This window comes from Gekko japonicus, unplaced genomic scaffold (assembly GCF_001447785.1).
Source record: "Gekko japonicus isolate JY-2015 unplaced genomic scaffold, Gekko_japonicus_V1.1 scaffold1987, whole genome shotgun sequence".
Taxonomy (NCBI): Eukaryota; Metazoa; Chordata; class Lepidosauria; order Squamata; family Gekkonidae; genus Gekko; species Gekko japonicus.
Window position 1 is genome coordinate 61,745 of NW_015160277.1, and position 19,622 is coordinate 81,366.

Genomic DNA, 19,622 nt, shown 5'->3' on the forward strand with positions numbered 1-19,622 from the left:
GAGTGCCTCAGGGGGCAGTACTCTCCCCGATGCTATTTAACATATATATGCGCCCCCTCGCCCAGATTGTCCGGAGGTACTGGTTTGGGTGTCATCAATATGCAGATGACACCCAGCTCTATCTGATGTTGGGTGGCCAGTCGGACTCCGACCCAGAAGATCTTCACTGGGCTTTACGGGCCGTGGCTGGGTGGCTCAAGCTGAGCCGGCTGAAGCTGAACCCGGCGAAGATAGAGGTCCTGTGCCTGGGTCGTGGTGGTATGGGATTGGGGCTCCCACTCCCAGCCTTCGATGGGGCACCTTTGGTGCCAGATTCGGAGGTTAGGAGTTTGGGAGTGCTCCTGGACCCCACCTTAACGATGGAGGCCCAGGTGGCGGCCACTGCCAAAGCAACCTTTTATCATCTACGGCTGGTGCGGCAGCTGGTCCCCTTCCTTAGACTTCGGTCGGGGTCACAACACCGCCTAGTGACCCCGGGTCCTAAAGAGGCCAGGCTTGCTGCCACAAGGCCCAGGTCCTTCTCGGTGGCGGCTCCTACCTGGTGGAATGAGCTCCCGGAGGAGATCAGGGCCCTGCGGGACCTCTTACAGTTCCGCAAGACGGAGCTCTTCCACCAGGCTTTTGAGTAGGAGCCGCCGCCGCCGCCACCACCACCACCGAGTAACTGCAGAGCAGGACCGCCGGGTTGGGCCGACTGGCCATCTGGAACATCTTGGCCCATGGCATCCCCCCTCTTTGATCCCACCGTGATATACAATAGGGAGTGAGTATTTTAGTTCCTAATGTATCCTGCAAGATGCGAGCTTTTGTTTTAATTGTTTTAACTTGTCCTATTTTTATTGCACTTGGTGCCTTAACTGTTTTAATCCTGTTGTATTTTTTTGCACAGTTGTGCCTATGTAAGCCGCCCTGAGCCCGCTTCCGGGGAGGGCGGGGTATAAGTGAAATAAAATAAATAAATAAATAAATTTTCAATTTTCCCAAAAAATTCCGTTCCCCCTCGAAAAAACCCAGAAAAAACCCGGGTTTTTTTCCCCCAAGCTTCAAAATTTCCGGAAATTTTACATCTCTAGCCCTGCCACAAATTTGGTTAGTCTTTAAGGTACTCCTACACAGGAAGAAGAAACTGTTATGTTAATCTGATGTATCTTAATCAACTGACATTGTTGTCACTAACCAAAGTGTTGTGTAGTAGGAAGGGAATATTTTGAACAATAAAAGGCAGGACTTGGAGGTTTTAAATCAAGAGCTATGTTTCATTTTATTTTGAATGCCTCCTGACAGGAAACGCAATTCAAATATAGTAAGCATAAATAAAGATTTGCACTTACTTTCCTGAAAGAATGTCCTGCCTTAGCTGCAATACAAACAGGTACCTAGCAACATACAAGCAAAACAACAGTCACATTTCCCAATAGTTCTGCACCCATTCTGGGAAATTAAAAAAAAATCACTTTGTAGCAGAACATTAAGAACCATTCTCAAACCTTTAGCACCAGAGGATTTCCACACACACACCCCCAAGGGATTATTCTATAGGGAATAAGAAGAGATTGGATTTATACCCTGCCCTTCACTTGGAATCACCCCTTCCCCTCCTCACAACTGACACCCTGAGAGAGCTGGGCTGAGAGAGCTCTTTCAAGAACTGCTTGAGAGAACAGCTCTGAGAGAACTTGTGACTGACTCCAGTTCACACCAGCAGCTGCATGTGGAGGAGTGGGGAATCAAACCTGGTCCTCCCAGATTAGAGTCCATGCTCTTAACCACGACACCAAACTGGCTCTCTTGGGTTACTCTTGCATTCCCAATACCCCACAATCACTTATTAAGCAGTAGATCTATAGGGAGTAGAAGACTGATTATCAACAGATCTTATTGAAGGTTTCTTGTTGACCTGCTTATACAAGAACTTAGCCACTGAATCTGTGAGCCAGCAACAAAGCAGGGGGTTGGAGAAGATGATCCCTGGGGTCCCTTCCAGCTCTGCGTTTCTATGTTACACCAGCAGAGTTGGATGGGATTACGTGGAGCTCCATAATGCTTTGAAACTGCAGAGTCCCAACTACAGAACTGCAGTTCAGTACAACACTTCGCATTGGGTCTCAGCTGGGAGACTGCACATGGTTCGGGTGAGTGGCATGGATGCAGAGAGAGGGCAACCATGACGACGGAAAAGCAAAGCAAGTTTGGCTCCCAGACTGAACCCACCGGCTTCAATGGAAGCAACTGGAAACAGAACTGGGTCTAACTGGCAAAGCCTTGCCCTGGGATCTGTCATCGCAATCATCTACCGTGCACCAGGATGTTGAAAGGAGGCCCACCCAACCTGGAAAGTGAACTCCAGGCCAGTCCACCACCCCACTCCCAGGTCTCCAGCCACGAGGCCACAGGCTCAGCCTGCACAAGGGACAGACAGAGCGTACTTGTCCAAACCCGTGCTGCAGCTCGCTCCCCCGGACTACACACAGCTCCCAGGCTTCGAGGAGGAGGAAGAAGCAAGCAGCACCGGCTCCGTCCCTGAACAGGAATTTCATCCGGGACAGCCGTGCGGGAAGGGGCAGGCCCCTTCCTGGACTGGAGGTGGAGGGAATCCCTGACCCTCAAGCTGGCAAACCGGCAGAGCTGTTAGCCCATGGGGGGGGGGGGTCTTTCAGTTCTGGATGGACAAATCAAATCTTGAGGTGGGTAGGTGGGCTTTGTTCCCATCACAACACTGTCCCCACATGGTGCTGGAGGTGGTGGTAAGCACTGTCAAGTCACAGCCAACGTATGGAGAAACCCCCCCCCCAGGGCTATTTTTGGGCAGGAACGCACAGGAACGGAGTTCCAGCTGGCTCCCGAGTTGGCCACGCCCAGCAGGAACTCATTAGCATAATAGGCCACACCCAACAGCAGAAACTCATTAGGACTGGCTACATTAGGGGTGTGTGGCCTAACATGCAAAGGAGTTCCTGCTATAAAAAAAGCCCTAAACAGAATAAGAACCAAAAGGTGAGTGTATCCGGATGACCACACTTCTGCGAACGTGGGGTGTGTGGCCTAATATGCTAATGAGCTGTGCTGTCAGGGGTGTGTCCTAATAAGCAAATGAATTTCTGCTGTTGGGTGTGGCCTATTATGCTAATGAGTTCCTGCTGGGCTTTTTCTACAAAAAAAGCCCTGCCCCCCCCCCAATGGTGTTTTCAAGGCAAGAGACCCTTCAGAGGTGGCTTGCCATTGCCTGCGTCTGCGTAGCAACCCTGGACTTCCTTGGTCGTCTCCCATCCAAGTACTAACCAGGGCCCGCCCTGCTTCGCTTCTGAGACCAGATTGGACCAGCCTGAGCCATCTAGGCCAGGGCACAGACAATAGCTCCTCTCTCCCCAACAGGATTAAGTGGGGTGGTTAAACCTGCTGCCCGGTGACCCCAGCCGAGGCCCTTCCCGCTTTCATGGCCCCGTTTTCAGTTCTGTTTCCAGTGCGTAAGAGAGTGTTGGCTTTTCACCAGCACTAGTGGTGCCAAATCTATAAAGAAGCACACTGGGGCTATTTACGCCACAAGGCTCTGAAGAAAGCAAAAACAGTCATTGGATTATTAGGGCGGAATCAAAGAGAACAGAGCGTAATGACAAATGATGGATGACCTCTCAACAACACCCTGCTATTTACTCCTGTTAGCGTAGGAAGGACAGTATCATTTTGTACATTAGGAACGACAGGTTAATAGGTGGGATGAGGAAGGATCTCTGCTGATGACAGGCTCAACGCCAGCTAGAGGTTCTGAAGGACATTTTGCTCAGAAGCCTCATCGCCCAGTGAGCAAATGAGGAGGGAGCAGATCTCTCTCCTCTCTGAGATCAATCTTCATTGCCACCCTGAACATAAGAACATGAGAGAAGCCATGTTGGATCAGGCCAAGGGCCCATCCAGTCCAACACTCAGTGTCACACAGTGGCCAAAACCCAGGGGCCATCAGGAGGTCCACCACCAGTGGGGCCAGAACTCCAAAAGCTCTCCCACTCTTGCCCCCCAGGCACCAAGAATATGGAGCATCACTGCCCCGGACATGGTGCTCCATCTATACCTTGTGGCTAACAGCCACTGATGGACCTCTGCTCCATATGTTTATCCTGTCCCCTCTTGAAGCTGTCTATGCTTGTAGCCACCTGTAGCAGTGAATTGCGTGTATTAATTACTCTTTGGGTAATTAACACATTCTAAACCTGGTGCTCATTAATTTTGTTGAGCGCTGCTTGAGTGCCCCCAGGTTCTTGTATTGTGAGAAAGGGAGAAAGGGGCTTCTTTTCTTACCTTAATCCCATGCATAATTTTGCAAACCTCGATCATGTCACCCCACAACCATCATTTCTCCAAGCTTAAAAGACCTAACCTCTTTAACCTGTTCCATGCTTTTAATTGTTTTAGTTGCCCTTTTCTGCACCTTCTCCAATGCTATAATATCTTTTTTAAGGAGAACAGGAGATGGGCAAGAACCCCTCCTCCTCCTCCTCTTGGCCACTAGCTGCTTGCCTCTCGGTCATCTGGATGAATGACCAAGCAGTGATGCCATTGAGGAGGAGCAACAGGTGGGAACAGTGGGCCTAGCTTGGCGCTTGGCTCCACACAGAAAAAGCAACAAGGATTAGGACCTTCCCCTCATAGTACCTGAGCCTCTCTTGCTGAACAAGGAATGACTGTGCACGGATGGACCAGGAAGGTGGTGGCTTCAAAAAAGCATCTGAATTTAGGATTGCCATGTCCCAACGATGTGCCAGTGGGGAGTATGAGGGAACTTTCTGGGAGCAGGGAGGAGCACCATGATGTGCCCACATCACCAGAATGTCCCAGGGCAAAGGGAATGCCCCAAAACTAAGGGAGGCAACTCTCGGCACTCCATATCTTTCCTAGAACCAGGGAATGCTGGATCAGGCCTTAAGTACTCTAGCTTTTACAAGAAGCTGGAAAGAAAAGCCTAGGATTTTTTTTCCCCCAGTGCAACCAAACTAATAAGGAAAACACGAGGCACAAGGCAACTAGGTAGTAGGAACACTACCACACCACCTTCTCCAAGATGACCTGACCTCACCATGCCACTCCTAGATGCCTCGTTCATAGTTGGGACTCCAGGCCAGGGTAGAAGGGATCATCTGCCTGTAGAGAAGACAGACAGAAAACCCGATAGTAAAACCGTTTACTCTACTGGACAGATGATCCAGAACATGCGAGAGGTACTTGAGTGCCTTCCCTACAGGGAGGGAACCCAAGTCCTCATCTGACAATGGTGACCTGAAGTCCCAACCATGAAATCTACAGCAGGAAGATGTCCAACAGCATAATCACAGCCATTACTAAACCTCCACTTTACCACACACACAAAATTACCACAGTGTGGAAGTGAAACTGCCCAGGACAGAATGCCTCTGAAGCTGCTAAGGTACAATCCTATAAGTAACCAGAATGTCTGCTGCATAGTTTGAAGAACCTAGCTGTCCTCCTGTACAGAAACACCAAGTGAAAATGCACTCCGTTTCATAATTCAGGCAGGAAAATACGCATCAAGCTACGGTAAGACAAGGTCAAAAACTGGTTGAAAAGGCATTATGTGGCATGTAACTGTTGAAGGAAGCCTGCCGACTTTGAATACCAGAACGACAGACGTCATTCTATCCATTATTTTCATCTGAGGGCATTAAATAGGTTACCAATGTGGGGCAGGGGGGCACCGTGGCCCCCACCAAGTGTTTCTAGAAAGTGGGCGGGGCCAAGTGGGGCTTTTGCCTAGCAAGGTTGCCGATTGGTTGCGCAGATTTTTAAAAACGTTGCTTTGGCAACAGTTGCTACTACTGCACAAGGACCTTGACTGCGCAACTGAAGGCAAGCTGGGGCAGCCATTTTATGACTGGGTTGGCTTCCTGAGGCCGCTCTCTTGTGCCTGTTACTTCAGGGCTGCCTCCACCATACTGGGTTAGAATTCTAAAGGTGTCTGCAGGCTCAAAACACTGGGGACCCCTGCAGTACCCTCATACATACAGCCCCACACCAGAGATGCATATTTGGAAACAACGTCTGCTTATTTTAAGTTGGTATCAGGAGAGAGATGAAATCGCGGACTGATCTGGGCCAGTGGGGTGAGATCCAAGCTCAGTAGCTGTTTCCCTCCCGGCTGCAGGTATTTAAGTCTGGGCGTGTCCAGAGACAGGAGGCTTTTGGTAAGACCCAAAGGGGCTCCCAGCTTGCAATTTGAGGCCCAGAATTAGTAGAGCCAGTGGATTCACGCCTGGACCGTGATGTTGCATTGTATATATTTCTTTCATTTGTCTAAATTATATTTTTGTGTTTCTTTGCAAGATACCTTTAATACCCGGTGGGGGCAGGGAGGGGGGGACCAGTCAGAAAGAGTTCAAGCAAACAAGCAGAAGACGGCACTCCTTCCTCTTCCACTTTCTCTCCTTGCTCCATGTTCCCATGACTACCAGGGAGGGAACAACAGGCATAAAACGAAGCAAGAACAAAGAGTAGTCTAAGTATGCAGACTTCATTCTCCGTCTCCATTAGGGTTATCAGGGGCTTACCATCTGCCGGCAGGGGCCTCCACGCTGCTCCCCGGGATCTTCTTGTGCGTGCCGCAGTGACATCAACCGGAAGTGACATCATCGTGCCAGGCACATCGTGTAGGGGACACTCTAGCATTTGGCCAATTGGTGACCATAGAGTTTTTAGCCAAATGCTAGAGTGTCCCCTGCATGACGTGCCTGGCATGATGACGTCACCTCCAGGTGACATCATTGCACCAGTTACATCGGGCGCAGCAGGGCTCATCAGGGGTAGGGCTCCCCCTGCTGGCCAGCTACCAGTGGCAGATTGGGCCCCCCGAAACCAAGGGAATCCCCATCAGGGGGATGGCAGCCCTAGTCTCCACTGAAAACATCCTTGCATCTGTGATACCCTTTCCTGAGTATCTTCTATGGTGGCTTGGATCCACCAGAAATTTCCACGGATGGACGGGATTTCCTCATCAAAGGAGCGTGACTTTCTTGCCCTCCCCCACTCCCCCTGCAGCTCTAAATGCCACCCAAAATGCTGCTCCTGGAGGGGCTGGGGAGCCCCCCAGAAACACCCAAAATTGGGCTTCGATGCAGCATAGCAAATATCTGATCTTTGAAGCACATATCAGATCGACCAGTCATGACATCCTCAAGTAACACACAGCCGTTCACCTCCGGCCACTCAATCCCTCCCGGTAGTTAAGCCCTAAAACAGCATGGAAGTTGACTGCGATGAAGCCGAATCGTGACTAGAAATTGCATGTGAACTGCGGCTTAACTTGGAAAGGGCTGTGGCTCGGTGAGGGAGCCCGTGCAGAAAGCCCAGGTTGCTCCGAAGAAGAGCATCTCGGATAGCGGGACTCTGCCGAAGGTCCTTGGAAAGCTGCTGCCGGCTGGACTGGCTCAACCACACGTGGTCCAGTTCCATATAAGACAGCTTCATGTATGCTCAAAATCTAAGCAGAGGCATCCCTTAAATGAAGTTAAGGTGGGAGCTGGGAAATGTGTGCTTGAGAAGAGAGTGGGAAAGAGAGCAGGAGCTCCTATTGCTGGCTCTTGAACCCTTTACCAATGTTAAGGGGGGATAGAACAAGTATTAGGGTTGCCAGGTCTCCTCTTACCTGCAGCAAAGGGCTCCTGGCTCCTTGTTGGGATTTTTCTGCTGTGCACACAATGATGTCACCAGCAGTGACGTCATCACATTAGGCACAGTGATGCTCTAGCGTTCGGGGCAAAAAGTCAATGGTAACCATAGAGTCCCGTCCCCCCGGAATGCTTGTGTGTCGCTGCGCAATGGCCCCAGTGTGATGCCGTCACTATCGGTGACACTATTCCACCAGCCGTGTCCCCACGGGATGCTGCTGTTCAGGGGTGGGGCTTCCCCCACCAGCCAACCGGCCGGCAGCGGATTGAGGCTCCCGAAATCGGGGGATCCCCTGGCCCCACGGGGGGGGCGGGATGGCAACCCTAACAAGTATACTGGAGATACATTCACTTACACAAATTCTGCCCAAATTTAATGAGCAGACTCCACAAAGTCCTAATGACAGGGGCTGAATCTGGATAGCAAAGCAAACCAGGCCGCACCTGGTAATAAACCAACTGACAGCCATTTACTGGTTTTTACTTGTAAGCTGCTTCAAGCAGGGCTCTGGGAAGATGGCATACAGATGTCCCAAATAAGTAAGTTCAAGCATAAGCTGCACAGCGCTCTGTTCGTTGTGCAACTACACAAAAAGCACAACCCCCAATCTATCCCCCCACCCAGTCTCATAACATATATTAAGGGCTGCAGTTCCGGAGACCTTCCTACCTTGTGAATTCCTCGTGGAGATTGTTTGGTTCTGATGAATAGTACTTGATCCGAAACTGCAACACATAGGGTGGCCCAACTACACAAAGAAATGAGACCAAACAATGAGCAAGATTAAATATACACGATAGCATCACAAGGGATTTGGTGAGGTTGATGGAACTCTGGCTTGAATGGCCCTGATGTGGCGGAGGTGCGGAAGGAGAAAGGAGGGTGAGGGCAGGGAGTCCAGAGGCCGTGCGGTTGGAGAAAGACAGCAGAGCAGACCAGAGTCTCAGAAACGGGAACCTGAAGGTCAGACCTAGGGATGCCAGTCCCCAGGTGGGGGCGGGGATCCCCCAATTTGGCAGGCTCCTGCTCACCACCGGCCAGCTTGGATACAGGCGCAGGGGAAGAACCGGTCCCCAACTTGACGACATCCCTTTTGTGTGATGTCATCACGTTGGGGATGTCCCCGCCCCCCTCCAGAAAGGCCCTCCAAAGTCCCCCGCCGGGGACTAAGAAGGACCCGGCAACCCTCGTCAAACCAGATGCAGTGGCAACCCCCAGGAGGCCTGGAGAAGGGTGGGGGGGCAGCAGAGTGACGACAAATAGGCCACTTCCCAGGCCAACCCGTAGGAAACATTGCCGCATTGGCACGACACTCTAGGATTCACCTAAACCTCTACGGTTTTAAACCCCATGGAGTGCTGGGTGACTCCTAGAGCACTGTGCCAATGTGGTGACGTCACTGCCACAGTGACACTGCAGCACTGGTACCCCACCAATCCCGCCCCCTCCTTTGTTCCCACTGTTCCACTGAGCAGCGACAGAAGTGGCAGGGCCCGGGACAGGAGGAGTCTGTCTCGGTGACAGCTGCTTTCAATCGTATTTCTGCCCCCTTCACCCACTGAGTGGTGGACGGGTGGGGGTGGGGTGTTCCAATATCTATCAAGAGAACACGCGGGTGCTAAAACTACCCGATTCAAATTCCCAAGTCAGCCACAAAGCTTCCCTAGTGGACCTTTGGGTCAGACATTCTCTCAATCTAACCTGTTTCACAAGGGGGATAAAAATGGAGGCAGGCACGACTATGTATAAAATGCCCCGAAACTCAGTACATTAAAGACTACCTAAAAGTTAAACTCACAGATGACAGGCAGGCTCTGATCAAGGGCATTTCTTAAAACTAGGAACACAGCCCTAAAAACTGAACACCCCCAGAATCACTTAATCCATAGTCTTAAATATGAAGAGATTTTAAATTATGTTCTAAATTTACAGATTGGCGGTCCGTGAGACTCTCGTTTTTAAAATAAGTAGAAAGGCTGAGGACAGCCCAGCCAGATCCGACATCCCCGGTCCAAATTAACTGATTTTAAAGGTTTATTGGTGACATTTATTTACTTTCAGTGGGGACTCCAAGCATGCGTGGGGATTTGAACCTGGGCCTCACAAATCCTGGTCTGAAACTCTGACCATGGCACTATATTGGCTTTGATGGAACAGAAGCGGTCACTTGGGCCTGGGTGTCACGCGAGTCGCATCGTAGCTGCCAAGCATGGCCCCGATAAATTCTCCCAAAAAGGCCAAAACAACACTGCAAAGTGCCCCCCTGCCCTTTACTGACAAAAAACAAGGCTTTCACTGGCGACATCGTTGTGGGTGACTGACAACGGCCACAGAGAGCAGGTGCTACTTCTGTTATGGGGTGGTGATTTAGCCCCTACTTTGTTTGTTTATTTATTAGATTTCCATTTTTTCAGCAAACCCAGGGCTTATTTAGGATTGTAGAAAGGAGGAGGAGGAGGAGGAGATTGGATTTATACCCCATCCTTCCTTCAGAGTCTCAGAGCGGCTTACAATCTCCTTTCCCTTCCCCTCCCCACAACCAACACCCTGTGAGGTAGGTGGGGCTGAGAGGGCTCTTTTGAGAACTGCCATTTCAAGCACAGCTCTAACAGAACTATGGCTTGCCCAAGGTCATCCAGCAGCTGCGAGTGGAGGAGTGGGGAATCAAACCCGGGTCTTCCACACTTAACCACTACACCAAACTGGCTCTCAAAGGTTTGTTCCCGGTTCCAATCTCCAGATTTAAGTATCCACAGATTTTGTCATGATAAAAACTAGATATATTTATTGATAATTAGTTAGCCAAGAATGTGAGCCCTACCAAGTAGGGCAGTTGAAAATTATTAAAGATGATTTTGAAAACCCGGCAGTGTGTGAGTCTGGACTGCTTGTTCACGGCTTCTTAGAAGGGATGCCTCCTCTTTTGACCTGCTTATTTTCAGCAAGGTACTTAATAGGCTCAGTTAACTGCTCCCCTTTAATTATCTATGCAGAATCAATGGATGGTATCTTTTTAAAAAATATATCATTAATGTAAAAAAGTAAATATTTACATTTTATTCAGATGCTAAAATGGGGTCAATATTCTGTAATAATATTTCTGCTGGTACACTTTACCTATAATGTACCAAAATGTTAGGAGGTTGCCAGGAAATGAATGGTCTATGAAAGTTACCTAGTCACCTAAGGCTTCAAAAGTGCTCACCTAGGCCTGAACCAGACCTGACCAAAGTTATCCAGAAAAAGGAACTAGACTTGCCATACTTACTTTTTATTTGCTTCTTGATGGGCTTCGAAAGGTCCAGCCAGTGCTGAGGAAAGAAAACCCTTGTTTAGGAAAAAATAAATGGCAGGACTTTGCTGGTCTTTGACTCTAGCTCAGGGGTCCCCAAAGTGCGCCCCCCCAACACTTTTCCTGGCGCCCACCAGGTGCTTTAAGGAAACGGGTGGGGTTAGGTGGGGTTTTTGACTGGCTATGCAGGCCAAAAGGCATCCCGTTAAACAGAGCATCTGCCTGAAATGCTGAAGAGGCACTATCAGAGTGGTATATAGCCTTGCTCCTGACATTTTGTGATTGGCTCTGGCAGCCATTTTGCGATTGCGCCCACAGCCCTGTGTCAGCTCCCAAAAGTTGGGGACCCCTGCTCTAGTTTAAAAGGAAACAAGCAAAACAGAAGACATCCCTCTGGGCAAGAGAAGACTCTTTACTCCGTAAGTATTTGCACTAGCGCCATGATCTTGATTTCAATGGAACATGCTAGTTCAGACACTAACAGAAGGAGTCAATGGCTTCTGTGGTTATATTCCATTCTTCAAGAGAGACAGCACACCAGATAGCCGAACAGTAAAAGGAAAACATACAAGACAATGAAACAGAGGTTACAATATAATTTTACTGAGCTGGATCCCATGGATTTATCCCGCTGTCAGCATCATTTCCCCATAACCCAAGCAGCTGGAGGCTCTTCTGACAGGGGGAAAAGCATCGGCAAAGAGTTGCTTGCACCAGAAGAAACCACAGCTGTTAGTGTAACAGATCCATGGGATCCAAACCAAAACATCCCCTCCCCAAAATCTAGCAATGGCTGGCAACACAGATATCTCTTCCATCTCCTTTATCTTAATAAATGTCTATCTTCCCCTCAGACAACAAGGTCAGTGTTAGACCCTCAGTGGAATATATACTAGAGAAATATGTAACGGAGCTTTACTCTCATTATTCAAAACCATATTACTCTTGGTTGGGGTTTTCAGTGCCAGAATATGGGCTAATGATACTGAGCTAGTCTTTGGAACAAGTCAACACCGTACAGTATTGATGTCTCTGGACTTTGTTTCTCCAAAGACTCTGGTATAAATTACTCTGGAACCCAATTAGTCCAACTGGTTACCAATTTAGTTCTTTGCACAGTAAAAAGGCAATCTGACTTTAGACTCGGATGGAGATTTTACATTTTTCCCCACAGAGGAGTGCAAGTGTTGTTGATTATTCTCTCATTTCGAGGACTAGTGTGCATATTCTATGTAAATTCTCAGCTGGAAATAGAACGACTAGCGGTCACTTGCCTATTGAACTATCTGTTCAAATCTATCCTCTCAAGCTTTGAAGCAGACTGTTATTATTAGAAAGAAATGGGATGATAAATTAAAGGATTGTTGTAACTCCTTTATTAAATCCAAAGAAGCGGTAAAGATGAAACAAATGAGAGCTATGCACAAGGACTCTGGAACTGTAATAGAAAATTAGGAATCTTTCGTTAAAGTAATTCAAACCTATATTGACAAAAAAATAGTGGCACACAGAGCTGAGAAAAACCAAAGATGGGTCTGACCTGGAATGCCAAGAAGTTAAAAAGAGCTTACAGAAGTTCGAGGAAGTCCAATACTGCTCGTCTGAGGCTATCATATTTAATTATTACGCAAAAATATAAAAACTTACTGAAAAGTTTAAAAAAACAGGCCTTTGCTAAGAACGAATGGAACAGATTGATTTCCTTGTCAAGAAGAAAAGATGGTACAGCATTCTGGCAGGATCTGAAATCCAGACGCTCTGTGAACAATCTAACCTGATTTCTTTAAATGATTGGGAGTGCTATTACAGATCCCTATCTGAGGCATGCTCAGATGTAAATAGTGTTAGGAATGTAAGAGAAGCCATGTTGGATCAGGCCAATGCTCTATCCAGTCCAACTCTCTGTGTCGCACAATGGCCAAAACCCAGGTGCTGTCAGGAGGTCCACCAGCATGACCAGAACTCCAGAAGCCCTCCCACTGTTACCCCAAGCAAGCACCAAGATTACAGAGCATCACTGCCCCAGACAGAGTGGTCCAGTGTTGTATCAGAACGGAATATCTCTCACTTTCCAAACTGGCCTGATGTTACACTGGGAAAAGTGAAAGAGCTAATCAGTAATTTGAAATCAGGAAAGGCTCCGGAACTGATGTTATCTTTCCTGAACTATGGCTGGTGGGCATCTTTTCTAAAATTAATATCTCCAGAACAATACCCGATAGCTGGAAACTAACTGTAATCTTGCCAACCTTTAAGAAAGGTGTCAGGATGAATCTGACAAATTATTGTCTAATTCGATTACTAACTATAACTGGGAAAATCTATGCCTGTTTTCTTTCAAAGAGACTATCCCAGTGGATGGATGAACATGACCTCTCGAACCCAGCACAGTTTGGTTCTAGAATAAAACATTCATGTCTACATAATTGCTTCATTTTATCTTCTATTGCACAAAAGTACATCAAAGGTAAAAATGGCACCTAGGCTTCCCAAGTCCCCCCGGGGGGCGGGGAAAACCCCGCCCCAAAGGCCTGTTCCCTGGCGGCGGCGGATCGGGCCCCGGGGGGAACTCCTCCCCAACGTGCACGTCACCTGGAAGTGACGAGACCACGCCAGGCACGCTGGGGGCGGGGCCACGGCAATCTGAGGGAAAACTCTATGGCACCAGACACCGGCCGGGAGCCGCCCGCTCCTGGCAAAGATCGACTTGGCAACCCTAATGGCACCTTATATACTTAAGTTATGGATCTTCGCCAGGCTTTTGATTCTGTACCATGTAATGTAATGTGGAATAAACTTTGTATGAGTTCCTGGTAGGCTATTAATCCTAATAAAAAATCCTTACTCTGACAACCTTGTCTACATAAGCCCCTCACGGAATTCTCCTTTGTTGCAGACTACAGAGATGGGTGAGGGCGTTGGGCAGGGGGGGTGTTCTTGCCCCGTTTCTTTTCAATTTATATTTCAATGGTTTTACCCCCCGGGGCTGAGCTTTCTAGTCATTATCCCTCTGTTCAAGGTCATTCTATTTCTACGCTTTTTAATGCAGATGATCTTGTTCTGTTAAGTCACTTCAAAAATCAATTAAAGATTTCTGTGACTATCGTTCCCATCCCATCAGCTTCTAGTAATCAACTTCGATAATTCAAAAATATTTGGAAAATTGATGGCAACTCTATTGAATTTGTTAGTCGTTTTAAATATCTTGGGTTTTATTTTAATTATATTCTTTCATGGACTGTGCATATTCAATCGGTGATTCAGAAGCTTCATTCATTATCCACCCCGAGATTATTATTTTTTCTCTAGGGGGCATAATATGTACCTGCCCTTCAAAAAATGCAGCAATTTTGCCGGTGATACTCCGTGTTATTCCAGTGTGGGTTACTGGCCCCCTCCAATCATTTGATACAGTCTTGCTGATTTTTTTCTGCAAATGTCTTGCTCTTGTATCACCTTGTCAGTAATATGGCCAGAGCTTGGTCTTCCTCGAGTTTCCACTCTACCCTGGATGAAAGACTTTAAATTTAGAACTCGCCTTGCTGACCTAGATTCATTACCCCATTTTTTTTCCTTTTACTGGTTCAAGGTAGTCGTTTTAAAATTAGGCTCCTGGTTTACAAAGCCAGTTTTAATAAGGAGATCCCTGCCAAAAAGAACCTTTATACTCGTCCAGGAAAACTTTTTTAAAAAGAGACGGGTTTGTTAATTGCTGATGCAAAACACAAATGCTCTCCTCTACATTATAACATCGTGTTTAAGGATGCTTTTACTCTCCAGTCTTATTTTTATTATCTGACAGTGCCTAAATCTAGGCAAGCACATATGTTATGTGTGAAACGATGGGACAGTTCAAAAACACTCCTTCAGAAAACGGCATGGCTGCAATCCTGTGTGGCTGCCCCCCCCCACCCCCCCAATCTGGGTCAGAGCGCCAAAGGGGCCCAGGGGCTCAAAAAGTTTGGGCCCCCCCCCCATCGAAACCCCAAACATTTGCCAGTTGGTCACTCGATTTGTCATTTCCCCTCTTCTGGCTGATATCTGAGGAAAGTGCCATACTTAATTTATCACGCTGATGGCCCCCTTAGGTCCTCAGGAAAACGGCAAGTGGCTCCCCAGTGATCTCCCCATGGGGGGCGGCTTGGAAAGAAGTCCCGCTGTCCTGACTCCTTTTTAAATATGTTGCTTAAAAGTGCCACACTGAAAACTGAGCATGTGCTTTGGTATGCAAGTGACTGCAATCCTCCATTGTGTTGGTTTAAAAGACATTCAGCCCATTGCTCCTGCTTTCCCGGACCTCTCAACTTGGCCCAAAAATATCCCGAAAGTAGTAAAAACAACTCTTTAAGTAGCAACGGCAGCAGAGGAAATAGCAACAGAAAAGGAAATAACAGGTAAAGAGACTCCCAAAATTCACTAAATGCAACAGACATGCTCTACAAGCTTGAAGACATCAAGAATCACAAAAGTGAGAAACCTGCAGAACACTTCAACCTCCCAGGACACTCAGTGGGGGGACCTCAAAGTAGCTATTTTTTTGCAAAGGAATTTCAGAAACAGACTGAAACAGAAGATTGTTGAATGACAAGTCCTTACAACACTCAAGACAACGGAACCCCCAGGGCTTAACAGAGATATTGGGTTCTTATCACATGACACCTGCTAAGTCACTCAGTTCTCACTTATACCCAGAATTAAACTTCGTTGGCCTTAAAGCTGCCACTGGACTCACACTTCGTTCTCACAAGTGTTAATTCTTTTTTATTATCTGTATGCTAATTTGTTGCTATTCACAGGTCTCACCAACTGCGTTAATCCAAATTTAGCTATACTTATTGCTGCGGTGGCTCAAGTGGTTAAGATGCTGAACTGCAGGCTGTGGAAGGTCAGTAGTTCAGCGGTTCAAGACCCGGGTGCCGCAAGACAGGGTGAGCTCCTGTCTCTAGTTCCAGCTCCTGCCAACCTAGCAGTTCGAAAGCAAGAAAATGCAAGTAGATAAATAGGGACCACTTCGGTGGGAAGGTAACAGCGTTCCGTGCGCCTTGGTGTTTAGTCATGCCGGCCACATGACCACGGAAACGTCTTCGGACAGCGCTGGCTCTTCGGCTTTGAAACGGAGATGAGCACCGCAACCCTAGAGTCGGATTCGACTGGCTTTCGAGCAAGGGAACCTTTACCTTTTATTGCTCTGTTACTTATTCATCTTGATTCTAATTAGCCCTTCCTAGCAACTACCCCCCCCAACCTATATGTAATGCTTTCAGTGTATCTGATGAAGCGTGCACACACACGAAAGCTTGTATCCAGAATTAAACTTTATTGGTCTTCAAGGCACCACTGGACTGTTCTGTTGCTTCAGACCAAAACAGCTACCCACTGAATCTACCTTTAGTTCACAAAGTGACAGCGCTCTCTTCTTTCAGTGTGTGTTGTTGTTGTTCAGTTGCACAGTCGAGTCCGACTCTTCGAGACCCCATGGACCAGATCACTCCAGGCCCTCCTGTCTTCCGTCGTGCTCCGAAGTTTGCTTAACTTCATGTTTGTTGCATTGAAAACACTGTCTGGCCATCTCATCCTTTGCTCATTCCCTTCTTCTTCTTTGACCTTCAATCTTTCCCAGCATCAGGGTCTTCTCCAGTGAGGGCTCCCTTCTCATTTGGCGGCCAAAGTATTTGAGCTTCAGCATCTGGCCTTCCTGTTTCTCCCTTTACTAAGGTGTTAAACTAAGCACTTTCCTATTGCTGGCCAGACACAGGAAATTAAAGGACATTCTCACGACAGCCTGCAGGTAGGAGGAACTTTGGCACGGTCAAGGTATGAAGATCAACCCAACGAAAAGGCTCTGATTTTGGAGCAGAAATTTGAACCAACTTATTGGAACTCTGCTATTAATTTATTTATTCTCCCCTCCCCGGCAAAGCTTATCGACAATATCAGACTTTACATTACATTTACAAGTGTTTGCTATTGAGCAGTTTGCCTTGAAAACCTACATACCGCTCTGAGGACTCTGCATTCTCTGAAAGATTTACCTCCTTGGATGTGCAGCTGCAGGGGACTTTGTGAAGAAGCTGACCAGAGGGCAGAGCATGCTCCAAAGAGCTCCCCTTTGCTCCCATGGCTGTTAATAGAGTTGCCAGGTACCCAACCAGCAAGGGGGGCATACCGGCAGTGGGGGAGACCTTGCCCAGCATCTCAGGGCCAGTGGCACAACACCACCACTTCTGGCAACATTGGGATGCTCTGGTATTTGGGCAAAAATGGCTTCTACCGTCCCCGGCAACGCAATGATGTCACTTCCGGTGTGTGCCGGAAGTGATGTCACAGGGTTGCCATCACTGAGACACAGGACTAGGCCTCTCCTACTGCTGGTTAAGCCCCCCGCCTACCAGCTGATTGGTGGTGGGGGCAAAGCCCAGGGGAAGCAGATCCCCTGCCCCAGCAGGGGCCTGCCAACCCAGGCCAGTAATGCCGGGGAACTCCCTGACCTCTGCGTGCTCATCTCCTCCTCTCAAAAGACAGCCCAGGAACAGGAGGGGCAGTGGCCAAATTGGGGAAAGTTCAACCTGCTTATCAATGGGCCACTCCTAAACCCCAGTCATTTGGGACAGGAACAGTGTTCCCTCTAAGCTGAGTTAGTGGGAGCTAGGTCACAGCTTTTTAGCCTCCGGCTCACACATCTTTGTCTGAGCTCAGGAAGGAGGGCTCCAGAGCAAACTGATTTATGCAGGAGCCAAATTGCTCGCTCATGACTTTAAGGCCAGTAACTCAGAAAGTGGAATTTTTGCTCATAAGACTCCACAGCTTAGAGGGAGCATTGGAGAGGAGCACCATATTTGTTTTACTTTTGCAAATGTTACAGGCAAGGAAGCGAGACAGCTTGTTTAACTCTTCTCTACCACTAAAAACAGGTGGCCTTTTCAGAGAGGAAGACAGCAAGGGATGTATAAACAGCCCCTCCCTCTCCATCACTGGTAACTGGATTTGCAAAAGCAAGCCACTGGGTTTACATCCGTGGAGGGTGGTGAGTAGATGGGGACAACGATAGGGGCATGTCCAATGAGCCTCGCCTCAGGAGGAAAAAACAACTCCGCATTAAGTAGCTTTTCACAGCACATGACAGCACAGAGAAGAGTTGCATTTACATCCTTTATACCCTGCCGTTCTCCGCACTGGGGACACAAAGCTGTTCACGTTGTCCTCCACTTTATCCTCACAGCAACCCTGTGAGGTAGGTTAGGCTGAGAGCGTGTGAGTGGCCCAAGGTCACCCAGCGAGCTTCCACCGGGGCCTACCAGAGCGGGTCCACGTGCTCACGGCTACACCACATTGGCTCTCAAGAGTACAGAGAGCGAAACTTTGGGGAAAGGTTCAGGAGGGTAGCCATGTTGGTCCGAAGCAACAGAACTTTCGGCTGTGCTCCTGCAGAGTGCAGGGGGTTGGACTAGATGACCTGCAAGATCCCTTCCAACTCTAACATTCTATGATTCTAAGTCTGAGCAACAGAACAAAGTTCGTGCGCACAGAAGTTTATGCCCCGAATTTGTTCTGTTGCTTCGGACCAACATGGCTACCCACCTGAATCTATCTTCGTGGAAGGCACCACATTAAGCCGCATGAATTGGGGTATCTGAAGAAGTGGGCATGCACACAATAGCTTATACCCAGGATCAATCTTTGTTGGGCTCAAACACTGTTCTTAGGGGAGGGGGGCATTCAAATCTGGGCCCTGACCATCAAACGGCAAGTGGCTTTTTTAACCTTTTGCTCTCCCCCTTTTCTTAAATCTACCCTGGTCAGGTGTCATGAGACCCCACCAGGAGGGAAAAGGGGGGGGGAGAGCCTACCACATTTCTCTCCATAAATGCAAACTTACCTAATATTATCCCATTTACTAGAACTGTAATTCATGGTTATAATCGACACCTCTGAAGGTTCTCATTGTACGGAAAATGGAACTGTTTTTTGTAATTCAGAAAAATCATTAGCCCTGTCAATTAATGCCCTTGCGGAGATTAAGCGGAATGATATAACCCGCCCAGGAACCTGCTTCTTTCTCAACTGTACTTCAGCCCTGGCAGTACAAAAACGGCCACCCACACGTCTGATCAATAAACACTTCTCTCCGCTTCCTCTTCCCTGGTTGAGCAACCTGAAATTATCCTGCCCAATCCATAAAAAGACTCGTCCAGAGGAAGCAAGTAAAATACCTGGATCCAACTGCAACAAAATTCAGATACTGGATCGATACAGTGACTGCGCAATAATAGTTAACACATTTGTGTGTGTGGGTGTTTTACAAAGGCCAGCCCAATCTCATCCGATCTCGGAAGCTAAGCAGGATCGGCTCTGGTCATTACTTGGATGGGAGGCCACCAAGGAAGCCCAGGGTTGCTGTGCAGAGGCAAACAATGGCAAACCATCTCCCAAAGCCTCTTGCCTTGAAAACCCTACGGGGTCACTGTAACCAGGGGTCATTTCCTGCAGGAGCGCACAGGATACATGCTCCGGCAGTAAAGAGCCCAGGGGGTGGGAACATGCAACAAGCCCCACCCCCTGTTCCCAGCAGCCCTCAGTCAGAGCAAGAAGCAGCCAGGTAAGTTGCAGAGCTCCCCCCCCCCCGGTCCAAAACAGTCCAGTGGCACCTTTAAGACCAAGT

The 19,622-nt window shown here is 48.2% G+C and overlaps 1 protein-coding gene across 1 annotated transcript in view; it reads right to left on the minus strand.

Moving 5' to 3' along the window:
- EPB41L4B (erythrocyte membrane protein band 4.1 like 4B) overlaps window positions 1–19,622 on the minus strand; it is a gene marked incomplete at its 3' end in the record, with an annotated part of 140,526 nt that overhangs the window by 52,215 nt on the left and 68,689 nt on the right. The window contains exons 3-5 of the mRNA XM_015415274.1: window positions 10,940–10,982; window positions 8,341–8,419; window positions 1,332–1,376 (exon numbers count right to left, since the gene is read on the minus strand). Of these exons, the coding sequence (XP_015270760.1) occupies window positions 1,332–1,376; window positions 8,341–8,419; window positions 10,940–10,982 (167 nt within the window). The remainder of the gene's footprint in view (window positions 1–1,331; window positions 1,377–8,340; window positions 8,420–10,939; window positions 10,983–19,622) is intronic.